Here is a 20,454-nt window from a genome sequence, read left to right as displayed (position 1 = left end):
GAATAATCCCTACATTGTTGACTTAAGAAAAGTATGACCCAGATCATTAAGCCAACGGTCATAATCGGTGACCCAAATGTATCGGGCATCTTTCACAACTAACAACTTCTGAAATACGGTTTACTAATATATGTGATTCGTTTATATGATTGTGAAATCTACTTAATAAACACACCTTTCAACTTCATCTAATTCAACAATTTTATATGGCCAACTATGCTTCGATTTTGCCTCTACTTATTGTCGTCGCGATGATTCAGCTATATTCAGGTATTAAATTTTACCAACAAATTTATATATTTGGTACATTTTGATTGTTAATAAGCTTATTTTTAAGGGAATGAATTTATATCAGGAGTGGCAATCATATTGAAGGTAGAAAACAACTGCGATTACACAGTGTGGCCAGTCATGATCACAACCAACGGGGCTAGCTCAAAAATCAATGTCTCAAATGGATTTTCTTTACCACGTAATGATTCGAAGGTGATTAACATACAGCCAGGTTGGTCGGGCCGGCTTTGGGGGCGAACCCTCTGCACCACTAACACCTCGACAGGAAATTTCTCTTGCCTCACCGGCGATTGCGGCACTGGCAAGATAGAATGCCAGGGCATGTCATATACATATACATCCCCGGTAAATTTTATTGATTTGAATACGTCTCAAAATGGTAGCCAGGATTTTTATAACGCTAACGTCGCTGCTGGATACAACCTCGCGGTGACGATGGTTCCACAAGGTAGCAATGGAAGCCGTTGTGCGTTGACTGGTTGCGTGTTTGACTATGACTATGGATGCCCCAATGATCATAGAGTGATTATTAATGGTACCATAATAGGGTGTAGAAGCTCGTGTGACGCGTTTCATACAAACGAGTCTTGTTGTATGAATGTCAATGACTGTGAACGTAATAGCTTCTCGGCTGGCTCGTTAATCTTCAAAAAGGGCTGCCCTCGCGCTTACCATTATGCCTTGGATGTTGCCAATTCTACCTTCGTCTGTCCTAGCCCTCAGACGTCGTATACCGTTACGTTCTGCCCGTCACCTAGCCTCGCCAGGTGCATTCATAAGACTTTTCCAGTTGTTTTTTTCTTTTTACTAAAATATCATACTTTATACTCTCTCTATGTTTTTTTAAGTGTTACAGTTTGACCGGCATATAGTTTTAGACAGTTTAATTGAGTTAAATAAAATAAGAAGGAAGTGAGGTAGTTGGAGTATTAAAAAATTGTAAAAGAAAGATAGTGAGGTTAATAGTTTATTGAAAAATAATGAATGAGAGGGGAAAGATATAATAAAAAAAATATTAATGGTTTAGGTGGGGATCATGAGAGGAGAGAAATATAATATTTTAATATATTTTTTTGCCAAAAAAAAAAGTGTAATACTTAAAAAAATACGGCAGGAAATGGAAAGTGTAACACTTAAAAAAACACAGAGGGAGTATGTCTTTGAATGTTTTTTCTACTTGACTTTTTTTTGTACAAAAACTATCCAAATAGGAACATTTAGTAGCTAGACACAGATGAATTTTTTTTTTTTAAAAAAAATGCATAATTGCACTATCTTCATAGCGTAGAATGTTTGACGTGATTGATATTAGAAATGAATTTGGACTATAGCATATAATTTGCTAATTTCATCATACTTCTTTTGTAAGTTTCACTAATACAAATTAGTCTTTTTTTTTTTTCTTTTGTAAGTTTCATACGAATTACTCCATAGTTATAGTTATGTGTATTCCATATGTTTGGATTTTAAATTTTTAAAAGATAAAGATTTATGTATTTTAAGCTTTATATAAAAGGTCTAAAGAAATAGTCATAATAAATTGTATATTAAATATATGAAGTATTTTTGTAATAACTTAGTTGGACCACATTCAACAAAGTAGTTATAATTATACATTAATGTTTTATTAAATTTAATTTAGTAAGTCCAATCCAAAGAAATAGTCCTAGTGTAGGTAACACAATTTTATCGAATACGTTCTATGAATTATTGAATTGTTTTCTAGTAATTTATATTTCACTATTTTATTCTTGTTAATATTCAGGGTGGTGTGTGAACCGTTCCAATCATTGTCAACTTCATTATCACCAACTTCTACAACATCACTTTCTAAGAGTAAGTTAAAATTTTCACTTGCCAATAATTTTTATACGTATGGCATATTGGCATCATAAATTTGGCAATTGAAATTCTCATTTGAATTTTGCAAACGTTTGAGGAATATAGAATAAGAAATTTGATTAGATTATTGTTGATTAAAGTTAAAAAGAATCAACCATAATATTAGATGTGGTTGGCTAAATGTGAATAGGAATAATAATATGGCTAGGTTTGATTGACTAGAATAATTGAAAAGTAATTAAATACCAAGATTTTGAGATTTAATTGATCAAAAGTGAACAAATAATAGACAATGGATTAATATAATAAGAGTTTTATTTAGGATCAATACTGTTAGATCAAGTGAGACTCTTATTTAAAAACAGAGGGAATAACTAAAGCACTCGTACATATATCAGTTTTATGTACAATTGAGATTGTACATAAATAAATAATTGATGCACCTAATCGATTACGGTATCTTATATTTCAAGCTTTAATTGTCGTGTATAATGATACTCTATTACGTTGTGTAACTTACCTTTTTTAAAATTTAAATCAGTGAAATCTAATGTGGCTGTATTGCTTTAACATTATGTTGTGATTTCATTTCATATGAACTTCATCAAGTTTAATCTCAACAATCCACAATTACTATACATGCATTATTTTTTTTAATTGTAGAGAAAATCACAGTATTTAACCAATTAAGTTAGTTGACATCCTCATTAGTTACATACAGTGATTGTGGTGAATTCAACATGCAGGTGATGTTAAGAGGAAGCGTACTATTCTTTTAGTTAGTTTACCAATACTCGCTGCAGCATCAATTATGTTGCTGTGTGGAGTGTGGACTAGTATGCGCAAGAGGAAGGCCACCAAAATATCTAATTGTTGTATGTAAGGCTTAAACTTGGACAATAGACATGCACATTGTTAACCAGCTTTGATAACTTTTTTTTTTGGTTTATTTATTGTTTGAATCTTTGTTCAGTGGAAGTGTGTGAGATTAAAAATGCTGTAATAGACTCCTTGCAATTTGATCTAAACACGATTCGAACAGCAACAAACAACTTTGCTGCAGAAAACAAACTTGGAGAAGGCGGGTTTGGTGAAGTTTACAAGGTAATATGTAAAACATGATCCCAATTTTTTTAATTTTTTTTTAATTTTTTTTTGGGTTTTTCTACATTATAACCCTCTAACTTTCCGTTTTCTACGATGTGCCCCCCTTTTTGAGAAATCTACATTGTAACCTCAAAATACATTTAGCTTCTATACGGTAACCTTGCCGTTACATTGCCGTTAACAAATTCCGTCAGTGGGGCCCACTTATCACTTTATAATATTTTTTTATCGATTTGCGTGTTGGAAATGGTTTCTTTTAAGGTTTTGGGGGCTATTTTGGCTCTTATGAGTCCAAATTGAGCTCAGATTTGACAAAAAATGACGAGACATTTGTGTTACTTTTTTTGCTAAATCTGAGCTCAATATGGACCCTTTAGGGCCAAAATAGCCCCCAAAACCTTAAAAGAAACCATTTCCAACACGCAAATTGATAAAAAAATATTATAAAGTGATGAGTGGACCCCACTGACGGAATTTGTTAACGGCAATATAACGGCAAGGTTACCGTATAGAAGCTAAATGTAGTTTGAGGTTACAATGTAGATTTCTCAAAAAGGGGGGGCACATCGTAGAAAACGGAAAGTTAGAGGGTTATAATGTAGAAAAACCTTTTTTTTTTATATGATCCCAAAATTTTGTGTCATTTGATTAGCCAAAAAAAATGAAAGAAATTAGACTTTTATGATATTTTCATGTAAAACATGCTTGCTATGGGTTTGGCATTATTCAAGGTAAGTATGTAAAGTTGTAAACATTTACTCCTTATTAATTAATATGCTTTGAAAAGATCTTAATTAACATTATCATTATAACTTCATATTAGTTCTTTATTGTTTAGACCTTTTCTACTAAATTCAGATTTTACATGTGAATATTATCACTAATTTTTCACCCACCACATCCGTGAAAAGAAAACAAGTACAATTTAAATTGAGGATTATCACGTTACAAACTTGATCTATAGGGGAGAATGATTAAGTATTGACTTTCGATGATGAATTCTTCCTCTGAACTATATGTCATTCTCCCATTTTTCGTAACATTTATTTGAGGTTTTTTATTATTAGGGAAAACCCGAGAATGGACAAGAAATAGCTGTCAAAAGACTATCAAAAAATTCCGGACAAGGAGCTGCAGAGTTTAAAAATGAAGTTGTTTTGGCTGCAAAACTTCGACATAAGAACTTGGTCAAGCTCTTAGGGTTTTGCGTGGCAACAGAAGAAAAGATACTTGTATATGAGTTTCTTTCTAACTCAAGCTTGGACAAATTTATATTTGGTAACGACGAAGTATTGAGAAGTAAAACAAAACAATATATAATTGTTAATTTATGTATTGGCTCCTCATTATTAGTTGTTTGTAATGCAGATCAAAAGAAGCAATCATCTTTAAATTGGCAAATAAGGTGCAATATTATAGTTGGTATTGCAAGAGGGCTTTTATATCTTCACGAAGACTCCCCGCTTAAGGTTATTCATCGAGATCTAAAATCAAGTAACATATTACTAGATGAACATATGAACCCTAAGATATCAGATTTTGGCCTTGCCAAACTGTTTGGAGTTGATCAAATTCAAGGTGACACTAAAAGGATTATTGGAACTTAGTAAGATCTCTAACCTTCCCATAATTTTTATAATCTTGTATATAGATAAAGAATATAGTAAGTAGTACTTAAATTATATAGTCCCTTCCACTTTTATATACGGGTATAAAACTTAATGATTATTATCTTTCTACACTTATATTTCAAGAACAAGAACTTATTTTCAAATACTTTCCATTTAATGAATTGTGCTTTTTTTTTTTTATATATATATATATATATATATATATAAAAAAAAAAATGAAAACTAGCTCATAATTATTTAATGGTGTATCAATTTTTTTTTTAACTGTTGATTTTTATATTTAATTTAAATGAAAAAAATATGATCTTATTAATTAGGTTAATTTTCTTATTTTTGAAATACAGTGGTTATATGGCTCCAGAATATGCAATAACAGGTCATTACTCTGTAAAATCAGATGTTTATAGTTTTGGAGTCTTAGTTCTTGAGATTGTGAGCGGTCAAAGAAATAGATTTTGCAAGCAATTGCAACTTGAAGAGGCATTACTACATCGAGTAAGTTTTATTTTATAAGGGTTCATGTTTTTTTTTTTTTGAAATGTCAATAACGTATCTCTTGTTTATTGCATAGGCATGGAGGTTATGGAATGAAAACAGGACCTTATATTTTGTTGATACAACATTAAAAAATGACTTTCCAATAGATGAAGTAACTAAATGCATCCATATTGCTCTACTATGCATTCAAGATGATGCCGCCTTAAGGCCAAGAATGAGCTCCATTGTTGCAGCCCTCAATGGCCAAGCCGTTTGTCTCCCAACGCCGAAGCCACCTAATTACTTTGGTACTAACATTTTAGAAGATAATGATTCTCTAGGTAGTGTATATACAGGAAATAAGACGATTACAAATTTGTATCCTCGCGATTAATTAACCTATCTCATTCATTTTTTTTATAATTTTATATATAGATAGATATTTTTTTAGTGTGGCAAGTCATATGGTGCGGTAGGGGTTACTTTATATACTGTATATATGCAAAAAAAAAATGTACTTAATTTTTATAGTAATACAATAATGAAAAACAGAAGAAGTATATAAAGAGTAATCCGTATTTTTGGAATAATACTACGTAAGTTAGCATGGACAGGTAGTGTTAAAAAAAAAAAAAGCATGGACAAATTTAATTGGAACACAGTCACTCAACCATCAGTGTTGTCTCTTGGCTAATTTAACGTTACATTCTAATAAGTATTTTAGCCGTATGGTGGGTATGGAACAACATGAAACATGCGTTCCAGATATATAGTCCAATGTAACCAAGAGAAAGTGGCAGGCTAATCAACTTATATCAATTATCACTTTCACATATCATAGTCGCAAATTCGCAATAACCCCATTGGATTTTTAGAGTAAAGAGAAATTGAGAATTGCACTATGTAATATTTGACCTCAACCTCATCAATCTTTATTTTCAGTCACAAAATTTGATTATGTGCCCAAATAATGATATTGGTCCATGGACTATTATGGATTTATGGACCATTACATTTTTTTTCAAAGGATGTGCCAGCAATGTTAGCCAAAGAAGATAAAACACAAAATTTCTAAACAATTTGTAACCTTGTATCCCAAACTAAAGAATAGTATTACATACCGTCAAAAAAAAAAAGGAAAAGAAAAGTATTACGTGGAAATTTCAAACAACGGTCAACTTTGGAAACCTACATAAATTTATTTATAATATGACCAATTATGTTACATTCAATCTCTCTTGTCACCCTTGTCGTGCAAATGAACCTGTTTCTAGGTACTTAATCTATATTAGGCAAAAGCCAACGACCGCTCCGAAGGCGTTGGATAAACCAACTAATAGTAGAAAGATTAATTTAAAATGAACATTAATTACACCGAGCAACGCGTGATTTTGTCATGCTTTTCCAAATTAATACCATTTTAGGCAATATTTTAAATGTTTATCCAACGCCCCAGGGGCGTTCGTTAGCAAGATCCTCTATATTATAATATACTCCGTATTTAATTTTTTTTTTTTTTGACAACCGTATTTTATAATTTTGTATTGAGATACTTCTACCAATATTTCATTTTATTTTTCTTTTTGAGAGAGAAATTAAACCTAGGTTTATTATTACATTTAATTTTAGTATGGTTGAAATTGGTTTTATGAAAGAGACCAATTTACCATTTTCATGTCCATTAATTTAATAGCATCATTGATTAGAAGGGGTGAAGTTCTCACCATTACTCTTTTTTCACATCATATTAAGTGATTCCTTATCAATACGTATTATTATCAAAGATTTTGTTTTTTTCGAACTCTTCTAGAATGGTGCAACTTGTCATGGCCACAACTTTTTTTTCTTTCCGAATTGAATATCCTTGATATATTTCATACCCTTCAACTTGTGCAACTAAAAACTTGTAATAATCAACTATGAAATCGAATTATTTCTTCGGCTATTTCAATTCTCAGCTCCTTTGTCATTTGCATAGAAAATGAAGTACTAGCATTAATTATCACCAATACCTTAACTAATCTCGATCTCTATCGTTCTTTTACTTCTCAACTTCTTTATATCGATCATTTCTTTCTGTGATAGAGTAATACCGGACTGCATTAATATCAAAGTATATATTAATATATGTATATCTAGAGAAAATATGGATGGTGTATCTGTGATAGAGTAAAAAGCTAAGTTATGAAATACATTTTATGCACCTGAACACCACCCTAAAGCTCAAAATATGCTACAAAAACAGAAAGAAATAGAGAGAAATTAAAGCATTTAATTTAAATATAAGGTGACGTTGTAGTTTTATTGTAACTTTCTAAAGTGGTCTTGTAATTGTTGCAATATTAAGGGACATGAGATATCTCTCTTTTCATTTGAAGTCCCCAGTCAAATTACTACTACTTTTTACTCCATATTTCGTTCATTCTCACTTCCCTTATTTTGCTATTAGATAGTAAATACACTATCTTTTTATACACGTGTTGAATTTTTAAAATCCCACCTACCATATATTAAAGTCCAAAACTTAACTAAAATTATGTGGCAATTAAAGAAATTGAGTTCAAAGACAAAAGAAGGGTACTCTTCTCAATACTATAAAGCAACTTATTTTTTGAGCCATCTCCTTAAACTCAAACCACCCACACACACTCCCCCCTCCTCCCCAGAAAAAAAAAAAAAAAAAAAAAAAAAAGAAAATAAAAGAGTGAGATGGCTAAAAAAATAAGCTGCATAATAGTATTCTTCTCAATCTATATGACAGTTATTTCCAAATCAGTAAATGTTGATAAATTATGGAGATCTAACTGCCCAAACAACACCATGTTTGCTAACAGTAGCCAATATGAAGCCAATCTAAATACCCTATTTCATTATCTCTCTGGCAACGCCACCAACCTCGCCGGCTTTTATGAAGCTGTTTCTAACAACGGCAACACTTCAAGCGAAACAATCTACGGTAACTTTCTCTGTCAAGGGGACTTAGATCCTAGATTGTGCTACGACTGTGTTATCGCTGCCACCACCAAGGACTTCCCTATGACACGGTGTCCCAATCGTAAAGTTGCCATTTTATGGTACGAAGGTTGTATGGTAAGGTATTCAAACCAATCATTTTTTGGTAAATTGGACGAGATGCCGGCAGATCAAATGCTAAGTGGTGACGATGTACAAGGGAACAAAACCCATTATACCGAGCTTGTGAATAACATGATGTCTGTGATTGCTAATCGTGCTCCATTTGAAGGGTCACAGAAAAAATTCGCAACATACATCACAAATTTCACAGCCTTCGGTACATTATATGGGTTGGGACAGTGTACGCCTGACTTGAGCCCCAATGATTGTAAGTCGTGCTTGGAGAACGGTGCTTCGAAACTGTCGACGTCGGTTCAGGGTGCACGATATTTTCAGCCTAGTTGTTTTGTCAGGTACGAGTTATATCCGTTCTTTAGTTTATCATCGCAACCCCCTGCACCTTCACGAGAATCTCCAGCAAGTGACTCAAGCGGTACGTTAATATCGTTTTCGTTATGAAATATATGCATGCTCATAATTTTAATACTTCCGTATCTTTTTCGTTACGATATACTTAGTGTGTATATTATTTAGGAAAATTTGTTCAAAACTATCTTATAAAAATCAAATTTTGTTGAAAATCATCTTCTAATTTTATTTTATTTTATTTATTGTCAAAGCACGTCTCTTTTAATTTTTTTTTATTTTTTTGTTAAGTCCACCACTCCTCAGATTCCGACTATTAACTTGCATTTTCGACATTGAATAGTATGTGCACTTCATGTAACCCGCTTAACCCTACTTTTCTTTATTTTTCCCCCCTTTTCCCTCCATTCATTCCCCTCTTTGAAACTCCTCTGCTTCAAGCAATTACGGGAAGTGGTGGGACTCAACAATTTTTTAATTTTTTTTTAAACAGGTGTGTTAGTTTTGACAAAAAATATTCTATAAGATGAAATTTTTTTTAAAAAAAATTAGTTTTAAAAAGGTAGTTTTCAACTAATTTTCCTACGGAGTATTATTTATGCAACTTGACCCCTGAACCAATGGACTTCATAAACAGATAAAATAGCTTGCAATTTGTTATAACTTAATTTGTTTTTATTTCAAAATTTACAAACTTTTCCCAAAGTCTAGTAGCTGAACCCATATTAATCCACCACTGGCCCACTGGTATGAAGGATTTACCTTAAGAAAATCTGTGATCATAAAGGTTCTTTTTAGTAGGTCTTTTATTGTAAAGATCCTTTTATTAAAAAAGTTGGCACAAAAGGTCCTTTTATCACACTTAGGTTGTGGCGAGGGTCTTTTAACTGGATTCCGACCATTGACTTTTTTCCTGGCCAAATAAAGTCAACTGTCGAAATCTAGTTAAAGAACCCTCGTCACAACCTAATTACAATAACAGGACCTTTTGTGCCACCCTTTTTATTAAAGGACCTTTACAACAAAAACGCCTACTTAAAATGACCTTTTTAACAAATTTTCCATTACCGAACAAACAAGTTTTAGCTTAAGAAGAAGTGTTCTCTATGTTTATTGAGGAAGTACGTCGTGGTTATAAAATCTGCTGATTAGTGACATAGTAGCTAGTGAAATGGATCTATACTGTCAAGACTTCTTATAAACACAACTTCTTATTGTACATACATAACTTAATTAATCGGACTGGCTTATTTTATCTATGCAGGACATAGAAAAATATCAGCCAGGATCATTGCCGGCATTGTTGCTCCAGTTTTTGTTATATCATTGGTAGTACTTGCTTTAGGAATTTGCCTTATTAGAAAGCGGTCTAAGAAATATGGTATTCTCCCGCCAGGAAATGGTAAGAACACTACAAAAGTAACATGAACAAAGTTGATAATATTTATTTTGGTGATAGTAACACTTCAGTAATTACTGTGTTGTGGTGCAGAAAATGAAGGTTTCATTACTGTTGATTCCTTGCAATATGATTTGAGTTCACTTCAATTAGCAACTACGAATTTTACCGATGAGAATAAGTTAGGTGAAGGTGGTTTTGGTTGTGTATATAAGGTGAGACCCTAACTTATGTTAAGATCATATGTAAACAAAAGCTATAACTTAGAATTTGTTATATATACCCGGGTGTACGGTACAACCGGTTAATTTGCTCATTAAGTTTTGCTCATTCAATAAATGAGCAAAAATTAATGTGTAAATTACCTCCGTGTATAGAATAGGCTCTCGCTATATCTTATAGCATAAAAGTTTGTGCATAGCTGGCTTGACAATTAAATTGGGATGGAACGAGTATGGATATAATCGCTAGGACTTGTCATGCTGATTAGTAATCCATTTTTGATTTTTTGGTTCAGGGTACTCTATCAAATGGACAAGAAATAGCAGTGAAAAGGTTATCAAGAGGTTCAGGGCAAGGCGTACAAGAATTTAAGAACGAGGTTTTGTTGGTGGCCAAGCTTCAACATAGAAATTTAGTGAGGTTACTTGGATTTTGCATAGCAGGAGATGAAAAACTGCTTGTGTATGAATATGTACCCAACAAAAGTCTTGACTTCTTCCTTTTTGGTATGATATTCTGTAACCTGTATATTATATGCTCTAATCATATAGATGAAGTTAGATTTTTATCATAATAATGCATGAAACTGATTATTGTTTTGTATTTTGCTTGCTTGTGTACAAATAGATCCGGACAAACAAGCATCATTAGATTGGGAAAGACGCTATAAAATCATAAAAGGGATTGCTCGAGGAATGCTTTATCTCCATCAAGATTCTCGGCTTAGAATCATACATCGTGATCTTAAAGCAAGCAATGTGTTATTAGACGTGGATATGAATCCTAAAATTTCAGACTTTGGCATGGCTAGGATTTTTGGAGTAGACCAAACCCAAGGAAACACAAGCAAAGTTGTTGGAACTTTGTAAGTATATATTTCTCCAATTATGTATTCATATGCAAATTATCATGGATTAAATCAAAACGATCTATAATAGTGTAATTAATATACATAAATCCTAACACGTAGATAATTTTTTCTTGCAGTGGATACATGTCTCCAGAGTACGCAATGCAAGGACAATTTTCCGTCAAATCAGATGTATACAGCTTTGGTGTACTAGTGTTGGAGATTCTTAGTGGCAAGAGGAATGCTGGTTTCTACCAATCAGGGGAGGCCCGAGACCTTTTAGGCTATGTGAGTTTTTATAATTTGCCTTATAAAGTGTTTAATTCTCTCTTCTTCAATCAATGTGGGACACTTACATGTGGTGATACTTGGGAGACCTATTTTCCAACACTCCTTCTCACATGTAAGGCCCCTTTATAATTTATCTCATGTGATTTTACGGGCTAGAGTGCTTCTTCACTCTCCCTCACATGGACATACTTGTGACCCATTGAACTTTAGCCATTTAAGGTCCCATATGGACATACTTGTGACCCATTGAACTTTAGCCATTTAAGGTCCCATATCGCGAGCCTGACTCTAATATCATGTCAAATATGGGTTTAGCTTTAGGCCGCACCCGCAAACCAAGAGAGAAAGTCCACTTCACAAGTCCAAGGTTCCATCCCAAAACCATATAGCAATAGGAGGAGTAGCCTCTTAGCCTCATAAAGTGTTTAACTCTCTTTTCTTCAATCAATGTGGGACACTTACATGTGGTGATACTTGGGAGACCTGTTCTCCAACAGTATATGTTGTTAAAATTATAATGAGAGATATGAGAGAAAGGAAACAACTGAATAACTTTATGTATTCAATCCATTGATAAAAGTACTACATAATAATATATATATATATATATATAGTACAAAATAACTAAGCTATAAGTGAGGAATATGATCTCATGATCATTGATCATGCTAACATTAATCCACTAAACTAACCCACTATTATTATGACTCTACTAACACAAACTAAAAGTAGAGTATATTACTATACATTAGTAGTTAACTAACCACTAACAATTTCAAGCAATTATTCCAACATATGTCACTCTAATTAATTTTATTGTCGAATTTGTAGGCATGGAAGCAAAGGAATGATGGGGCACCCTTGGAATTTGTGGATCCAAATATAAGGGATTCGTGCTCGGTAAATGAAGTCCTAAGATGCATACACCTTGGCTTGCTGTGTGTTCAAGAGTCAGTTGACGATAGGCCTACAATGGCAAGAATAGTCCTCATGTTAGATAGTTCCTCCGTCTCTCTACCAGTACCACAACACCCGGGTTACTTTATCATAAATAGGACAGGATCAAACTTTGGAAGCTCAGTTTTGTCCGATCAGTCAACTAGCACGGCTATGCCTAGGTCTGTGAATGGCGTCTCTATCTCTGAAATGGACCCGAGATAGGGGCATGAATCGATAAAAAGTTGTAGTACAATAGTTTTATTATCTCCGATCCATGAATATCATGCTATCTGAGTAATAATGAAAAGGTAGCGTTAATTAAGCATCGGCAACATAGTCATGCGTGGTTATAGGTCATGCGTGGTTATAGATATCGTCAATTAATTAAATCATGTTTTATTCTATGGGTATATGCATAATGTGTTATGCAACTTATTTGTTGTTCCTTTAAAAGAATGTTTTTCGTTTTCATAATACGATTTTGCTAACGAGCGCCCCGGGGCGTTAGATAAGGATAAATTATATTGGTTAAAATGGTATTAAGTTAGGAATTCATGACAAAATCACGCATCGTTCGGTGTAATTAATATAAATTTTACTCTAATATTTGTACTTTAATTCTCTTATCTAACGCTCCGGGGGCGCTTATTAGCTTTTGCTTTCATAATAATAGAATTTTCCAAATAAATATTGTACTAGTGATTATCTATTGATCACCATTTGCTTGTTATTAGTTAATAATAGTTCGTTAAGTAAAAAATGAACCACATACTAAGGAGTGAAATACAATTATTAGACTTCTTCTTCGACTTCACTACAGCTATTTAATAGCTTGTTATATATAAGTCCACAGACTTGCAAACATTGAGATATATATTTTGGGAAAGATACATTAATTGGACAGGTTGGTATGATGAAATAAAGAACAAATAAATTTAGTCTAAAGTTATTCAGCCTCGACTAATTCAAACTTGCACTCCTATAATCTAAAATGTAAAGTTGTATGGAATATTTCACTAAGCGGCGAAAGTGATAGATTGACATATTTAACAACTATAATTTCTTTTATTTCTTGTGTATTTCTTTTGTTTCTTCTCTTTGTACAGCGCGTTTTCTGTGCCCCCTGCCGCACCGTACGGCCGTTCGCCAGCTCAGAAAAATAACGGAGTATGACAAAAAATAACGGGATTCTAGAAAACTTTACAAAAAACCGGAAATCAATACTTAACAAAAGAGCGGCTGACAAACGCGACACATTTACCAAAAAACCTACCAACACATTTCCCAAAAACCTAAAGTTACTGCCGATATTTCTAACCTTCGTTTTTTCTCTCACATTCGATTTTCCTCTATTCTTCACAATTTTTGACATGGATAACGAAGAACAAAATTTTCCAGATTCTCAAGAATCCATGGACATTGAAGAGATAGGCGATTCACTAAGTAATTTAGAGATCGAAAACAAAATTAGAGAAATCAAAGAACACATACTGGAAAATATCGAAAGACAAGGTAAACCGATTTTTCTGCAATATGGATGTGTTTTATGTTACAATGAATAACAAAGAAAAAAACTTATGAATATAAAAGTAACCTCTCAAGTAACCCAATAAACACCATTATGTTACCTCCAGATATAAAAGTAACCCCATTAGTAACCTCTCTGGTAACCCCATGTAACCTCTCTGGTAACCACGTCGAAACCCGTATATTAACCCTTGTCGTAACCCCTGTGGTAACCTCTTTGGTAACCCCTGTGGTAAGCTCTTTGTTAACCCCTATAGTAATCCCTTTGATAACCCCTTTTATAACCCTTGTCGTAACCCCTATGGTAACCTCTTTGGTAACCCCTATAGTAATCCCTTTGATAACCCCTATAGTAATCCCTTTGGTAACCCCTTTTATAACCCTTGTCGTAACCCCTATGGTAAACTCTTTGGTAACCCCTGTGGTAACCTCTTTGTTAACCCCTATAGTAATCCCTTTGGTAACCCCTATAGTAATCCCTTTGGTAACCCCTTTTATAACCCTTGTCGTAACCCCTATGGTAACCTCTTTGGTAACCCCTATAGTAACCTCTTTGTTAACCCCTATAGTAATCCCTTTGATAACCCCTATGGTAACCTCTTTGGTAACCCCTATAGTAATCCCTTTGGTAACCCCTATAGTAATCCCTTTGGTAACCCCTTTTATAACCCTTGTCGTAACCCCTATGGTAACCTCTTTGGTAACCCCTGTGGTAACCTCTTTGTTAACCCCTATAGTAATCCCTTTGGTAACCCCTATAGTAATCCCTTTGGTAACCCCTTTTATAACCCTTGTCGTAACCCCTATGGTAACCTCTTTGGTAACCCCTATAGTAACCTCTTTGTTAACCCCTATAGTAATCCCTTTGATAACCCCTCTAGTAGCCTCTTTCGGTAACCCGTCATGTAAACCCTCTGGTAACCACTCAAGTAACCCTTGTAGTAACCCCTAAAGTAACCCCTAAGGTAACCCCTAAAGTAACCCCTAAGGTAACTCGTAAAATAACCCCTAAGGTAACCCCCTAAAATAACCCCTCATGTAACCCTTCTAGTAACCCATCAGGTAACCCCATTATATAATCCTGTTGCCAAGTTCACTGGTAATTTTTTTAGTAATCCCACTATACTAACCCTTTTGGTAACCCCTATTTTAACCCCTGTCGTAACCCCTGTTATAACTCCTATGGTAACCTCTTTGGTAACCCCTATAGTAACTCCTCTAGTTACAAATTTTGGTAACCCCTCTAGTTACATATTTTGGTAACCTCTCAAGTAACCCCTATAGTAACCCCTTGGGTAACCCCTCTGGTTACACTTAAGTAGCTTCTCATGTAATCACTCAAGTAAACCTTTAGGTAACTCTACTGGTAACCCCTATGGTAAGCTGCGAGACATCCATTTTGGTAACCCCTGTAACCCCTGCAATAACCTCTAAGTAATCTTTCTAATTACCTCTAAGTAAAAACCACTATTTTTTACTAATTATATGTATCTAAATTTTTCTTTTACATTAATAACAGGATTAAGTGACAACACAACAGAAAAGACTCAGAGTACAATAACAGAAGAAAGCTCAAATGAAAACAACCTGACACAACAAAGTAAGACTCAAGAAGATGAAGATTTTGACTATACAGGAAGCCTGATAGGATTTACAGCAAAAACTTTGGATGAAATTTGTGAGATATATAAAAAGCATGCATTTGCTATGGGATTTGGCATAAGACTATCTACCACCAGATGGACTCAAGGAGATAACAAACAAATAAAGGGAAAAGATTTTGTTTGTTCTAAGGAAGGATTTAGATGTAAACCCAAAGTTCCAAAAACTCCTCCTCCAGCCAATGAAACCAGAAGAAAAGTAAAACAAGTTCCTAATACAAGAACAGGATGCAAAGCATTTATAAGAGCAAAAAAAACAAGGAAGGTCTATTTGAAATAGAAGAACATGTCATCAATCACAACCATGAGTTAACAAGAAAAACATGGCAACATCTACACAGGTCAGAGAGAAAGATCAGTGAAGATAAAGCAAAATTAATTGACCTTATGGCAGAGAGTGGATTAAAGTCAACTGAAGCTTACAATTTGATGACTAATGAAGCTGGTGGTGAAGACTTGTTAGGACATACTTTGAGGGACCATTTAAACTACATCTCAAGAAGAAAAATGAAAGAAATTGAAGGGGGTGATGCACAAACTGTTATAGACAATCTATATAAAAGACAGGCAGAAGAAGAAGATTTTTTCTTCAGATTTAAGCTAGGAGGTGATCAAAACACAAACAGATTAACATCCATATATTGGAGAGACTCTGAAATGAAGGAAGACTTTGATATCTATGGTGATGTAACTGTTTTCGATACCACATATAGAACTAACAAATACAACCTCATATGTGCACCTATAGTGGGAGTCAATAATCATTGGCAGAATGTGATGTTTGGGTGTGCATTTATAGCAGATGAGAAGACTGACACGTTTGAGTGGGTTTTATCAACTTTTAAAAAGTCTATGGGAGGGAGTCAGCCTGCTACAATATTCACAGATCAAGACTTGGCAATGTCTAATGCAATTGAAAAGGTAATTCCCTAAATTATGTTTGTATAATTAATTGATTTAGTAACCCATTATGTAACCCCTTAACTTGTCCATTATATAAATATGTTAAATAACCTCTAAAAGTAATCCCTGTTTAAATTCACTAAGTAACCCCATAAGTAACCCCCTAAGTAACCCACTGTTTAAATTGATTAATTAACTTCTAAAGTAATCCCTATTTAAATTCACTAAGTAACCCCATAAGTAACCCCCTAAGTAACCCACAGTTTAAATTGATTAATTAACCTCTAAAAGTAATCCCTGTTTAAATTCATTAAGTAACCCCATAAGTAACCCCATAAGTAACCCCCTAAGTAACCCACTGTTTAAATTGATTAATTAACCTCTAAAAGTAATCCCTGTTTAAATTCATTAAGTAACCCCATAAGTAACCCCATAAGTAACACACTGATCAAATTGATTAATTAACCTCTAAAAGTAATCCCTGTTTAAATTCACTAAGTAACCCCATAAGTAACCCACTATTTAAATTGATTAATTAACCTCTAAAAGCAATCCCTGTTTAAATTCACTAAGTAACCCCATAAGTAACCCCCTAAGTAACGCACTGTTTAAATTGATTAATTAACCTCTAAAAGCAATCCCTGTTTAAATTCACTAAGTAACCCCATAAGTAACACACTGATCAAATTGATTAATTAACCTCTAAAAGTAATCCCTGTTTAAATTCACTAAGTAACCCCATAAGTAACCCCCTATGTAACCCACTGTTTAAATTGATTAATTAACATCTAAAAGTAATCCCTGTTTAAATTCACTAAGTAACCCCATAAGTAACCCCCTAAGTAACCCACTGTTTAAATTGATTAATTAACCTCTAAAAGCAATCCCTGTTTAAATTCACTAAGTAACCCCATAAGTAACCCCTTAAGTAACCCCCTAAGTAACCCACTGTTTAAATTGATTAATTAACCTCTAAAAGTAAACCCTGTTTAAATTCACTAAGTAACTCTTAAGTAACCCCCTAAGTAACACACTGATCAAATTGATTAATTAACCTCTAAAAGTAATCCCTGTTTAAATTCACTAAGTAACCCCATAAGTAACCCACTGTTTAAATTGATTGATTAACCTCTAAAAGTAATCCCTGTTTAAATTCACTAAGTAACCCCATAAGTAACTCCCTAAGTAACTCACTGTTTAAATTGATTAATAAACCTCTAAAAGTAATACTTTGATTTCCTTGTATACTTACAGGTATTTCTTCATTCAAGGCATAGGTTGTGTATTTGGCATTTAATAAAAAATGTTGTTTCTAGATTTGGATCATTAAAACGAAACAAATCTTTCAAAGATGCATTCAATAAATGCCTAAGTGGTTGTGTCACAGCAGAAGAATTTCAAGCTTGCTGGGATCACATGATAACAACCTATAAATTTGAAAAAAAATACCTGGTTCAAAAGGTTATATAACCTTAGACAGAAATGGTGCACAGCTCTGAGCAAGGACTTTTTTTCTGCTGGTATTTTGTCTTCCCAGAGAAGTGAGAGTACAAATAATGCTGTTGGATTTAAAGCAAATAAAAACACAAGTCTGTCAGACTTTTTTAGAATATTCAAGCAAACCGTGAAGAGATGGAGGAAAAACGAATCTGATGCAGATTTTAAGTGTTCAAACTCTGAACCAACTTCACATTTCCCTATGTATGGACTACTGAAGCATGCATCAGAGATATACACACAGACAATTTTTAGAGATTTTGAAACAGAGTTTAGTTATTCAACAGGATGCATAGCTTATCTACATGGTCAATTGGGAGATCATTATTTTTATGAGGTGCAAATTGAAAATGACATATCAACTAAGCAGAAGGTAACATTTGTCAGTACACAAAATCAAGTTGCATGCTCATGCAAAAATTTTGAGGAAGTAGGATGGCTTTGTTATCACTGTTTACGTATCTTACACCAGCACTCTGTTACAAGAATTCCACATCAATATATATCAGCAAGGTGGACAAAGTTAGCTAAAGCTCATGTGTGGAAAAAAAAAGATGACAATGGAGCAGAAAATTCAACAGAGAAAGAAAAATACATGCCTTGGCGTCATACAATGGCAAGAAAGACTTACAATCTTGTTCTTAAATATCAACACCACAAAGAGACACGAAGCTTCATAGAGAGACAACTAAGGAAAATTGAAGAGGATGCTGAAAAAATAAAAACACAACTAGAAATGCAAGAAGAACTACAAGAAGGAGAACAATCTAATGAAACATCAATACAGCAGCAAAATGAAGAAGAAATACCAACAGTGAAGGATCCAGAAAGGGTAAACACTAAAGGAAGAAGCAAAAGAATAAGGGGCACTTTGAAAAAGGAAAGCAACCTAAACCAAAGAAAACAAAAGCAATGCAAGCAAGAGGAGACACAAGAGAGTTTGGAACAGTCACACCAGTTCTAAATCCAAAGTTGTTTTAGTTTTATTATAATGTTTGTTTATTTCAAATAGTTCTAGTTTTAGTTTTATTATTATGTTTGTTTATTTGAAATACTTATATTTTTATATTTGTTTATTTTAAATAGTTATTTACTACTGTAAAATTTTCTTTAAAATATAAACATAATAGTTAAAATTTTTATAATTTCTATACAACTAAAAAAATAACAACATAATTTAACCATTAACAACAGAAAAAACCTAAAAAACCCACAGGAAATAACTTAAGTAACCACTAGAGTAACCCCCTAACAAAACATTTAAGTAACCTACCTGGATATTCCCAATTTCTAATTAAATTAACACTTCTAATAAACCCTCTGTAAATATACTCTCTTTTAACTTATACATTCTATAAATCTGTTAAATAACCCCCTAAGTAACCCTTTAAGTAACCCCATAAGTATTCTATAAATCTGTTAAATAACCCCCTAAGTAACCCTCTAAGTAACCCCATAAGTATTCTATAAATATGTTAAATAACCCACTAAGTAACCCTATAAGTAACCCCATAAGTATATTATTGTACAAATTAATTAAGTAACCCCTAATCCATAACCAATAAAAACAAACAATAATAAATAAAAAAAAAACAGAGAATAAAATAATTTCATTTTTACAAATTCTAATTAAATTAACCCTTCTAATAACCCCTCTGTAAATATGCTATCTTTTAAGCACCCATATAACCACCCTCAAGAAAACTCTTAAGTAACCCATAAGTAACCCCCTTACTTATACATTCTATAAATCTGTTAAATAACCCCCTAAGTAACCCCATAAGTATATTATTGTACAAATTAATTAAGTAACCCCTAACCCATAACCAATAAAAACAAAAAAAAAAGTAAATATTAACAATATACAAACTACTAGAAATGGTTTACAACTTACAAACTACTAGAAATGGTTTCAAATATTAACAATCACAGTATCAAAATCAAGTTTAAGTAAACATGAAAAGTTTAAAATATAAAAAACAAATGTTAGGCAACTATAGAAATTATATTCAAATGGAGTTCAATCAAATTTATATCCTAAAGAAATTATATTTCTTACTTTCCTTAATTCATTTTAGATGCTGGAAGTGTCAACTTAGCTGCTGTTGCTTTAGATATAGGAGCTATTGGTACTACTACTGATTATGATTAATTGCGTCTTGTTTTTCTTCTTGCATCTAATTCTTCTGCTGCTATTGTAGCAGCCACCAAAACATCATCTTCTTCAATATTGTCTGCAGAATCCTTAAACACAATTCCTTTTGATTTTCTTTCTGCAGCAGCCTCTTCTGCTTCTATTGTAGCAGCCACCATAGCAGCTTCTTCTTTCTCAAATTTAGCTTTTCTTCTCCTTTCAGAATCAGCACGTTGTTC

General features: G+C 33.2%; 3 protein-coding genes across 3 annotated transcripts; all 3 read left to right on the top strand.

The window, feature by feature from the left end:
* Positions 1-206: 206 nt before the first annotated feature.
* LOC145637321 (cysteine-rich receptor-like protein kinase 44) lies at positions 207-6,255 on the top strand. The gene is made up of 9 exons (XM_081688783.1): positions 207-270; positions 356-1,061; positions 2,060-2,130; positions 2,883-3,011; positions 3,110-3,240; positions 4,311-4,521; positions 4,612-4,849; positions 5,219-5,369; positions 5,446-6,255. The coding sequence occupies exons 1-9, from the start codon at positions 207-209 to the stop codon at positions 5,743-5,745; spliced, it is 2,001 nt and encodes a 666-aa protein (XP_081544909.1). The 3' UTR covers positions 5,746-6,255.
* Positions 6,256-7,824: 1,569 nt separating this feature from the next.
* On the top strand, positions 7,825-12,949 carry LOC145636387 (cysteine-rich receptor-like protein kinase 10). Its single transcript, XM_081687941.1, has 7 exons — positions 7,825-8,859; positions 10,057-10,194; positions 10,285-10,406; positions 10,709-10,919; positions 11,041-11,278; positions 11,401-11,551; positions 12,386-12,949. Exons 1-7 carry the CDS (start codon positions 8,061-8,063, stop codon positions 12,713-12,715), a joined length of 1,989 nt encoding a protein of 662 aa, XP_081544067.1. The 5' UTR covers positions 7,825-8,060; the 3' UTR covers positions 12,716-12,949.
* A 3,119-nt stretch (positions 12,950-16,068) lies between these two features.
* LOC145637320 (protein FAR1-RELATED SEQUENCE 5-like) lies at positions 16,069-20,233 on the top strand. Its single transcript, XM_081688782.1, has 3 exons — positions 16,069-16,602; positions 18,122-19,019; positions 20,160-20,233. Exons 1-3 carry the CDS (start codon positions 16,069-16,071, stop codon positions 20,231-20,233), a joined length of 1,506 nt encoding a protein of 501 aa, XP_081544908.1.
* The last annotated feature ends 221 nt before the right edge of the window (positions 20,234-20,454 follow it).

The sequence above is a fragment of the Chenopodium album genome, chromosome 6 (genome assembly GCF_948465745.1).
Source record: "Chenopodium album chromosome 6, dcCheAlbu1.1, whole genome shotgun sequence".
Classification (NCBI taxonomy): Eukaryota; Viridiplantae; Streptophyta; class Magnoliopsida; order Caryophyllales; family Amaranthaceae; genus Chenopodium; species Chenopodium album.
Note: the sequence above shows the minus strand (reverse complement) of the source record. Positions and strands in the feature narration are given on the sequence as shown.

Excerpts from the sequence above, each read along its gene's own strand:
- LOC145637321 (XM_081688783.1), top strand. The coding sequence starts at position 207 with ATGGCCAACTATGCTTCGATTTTGCCTCTACTTATTGTCGTCGCGATG. Across the intron at positions 2,131-2,882 it reads TACAACATCACTTTCTAAGA|GTGATGTTAAGAGGAAGCGT; the intron begins GTAAGTTAAAAT and ends TTCAACATGCAG. Across the intron at positions 4,850-5,218 it reads AAAAGGATTATTGGAACTTA|TGGTTATATGGCTCCAGAAT; the intron begins GTAAGATCTCTA and ends TTTGAAATACAG.
- LOC145637320 (XM_081688782.1), top strand. The coding sequence starts at position 16,069 with ATGGCAGAGAGTGGATTAAAGTCAACTGAAGCTTACAATTTGATGACT. Across the intron at positions 16,603-18,121 it reads TGTCTAATGCAATTGAAAAG|AGAAGTGAGAGTACAAATAA; the intron begins GTAATTCCCTAA and ends TTGTCTTCCCAG. Across the intron at positions 19,020-20,159 it reads GCAAGAGGAGACACAAGAGA|ATGCTGGAAGTGTCAACTTA; the intron begins GTTTGGAACAGT and ends AATTCATTTTAG.
- LOC145636387 (XM_081687941.1), top strand. The coding sequence starts at position 8,061 with ATGGCTAAAAAAATAAGCTGCATAATAGTATTCTTCTCAATCTATATG. Across the intron at positions 11,279-11,400 it reads AGCAAAGTTGTTGGAACTTT|TGGATACATGTCTCCAGAGT; the intron begins GTAAGTATATAT and ends TTTTTCTTGCAG. Across the intron at positions 11,552-12,385 it reads CCCGAGACCTTTTAGGCTAT|GCATGGAAGCAAAGGAATGA; the intron begins GTGAGTTTTTAT and ends TCGAATTTGTAG.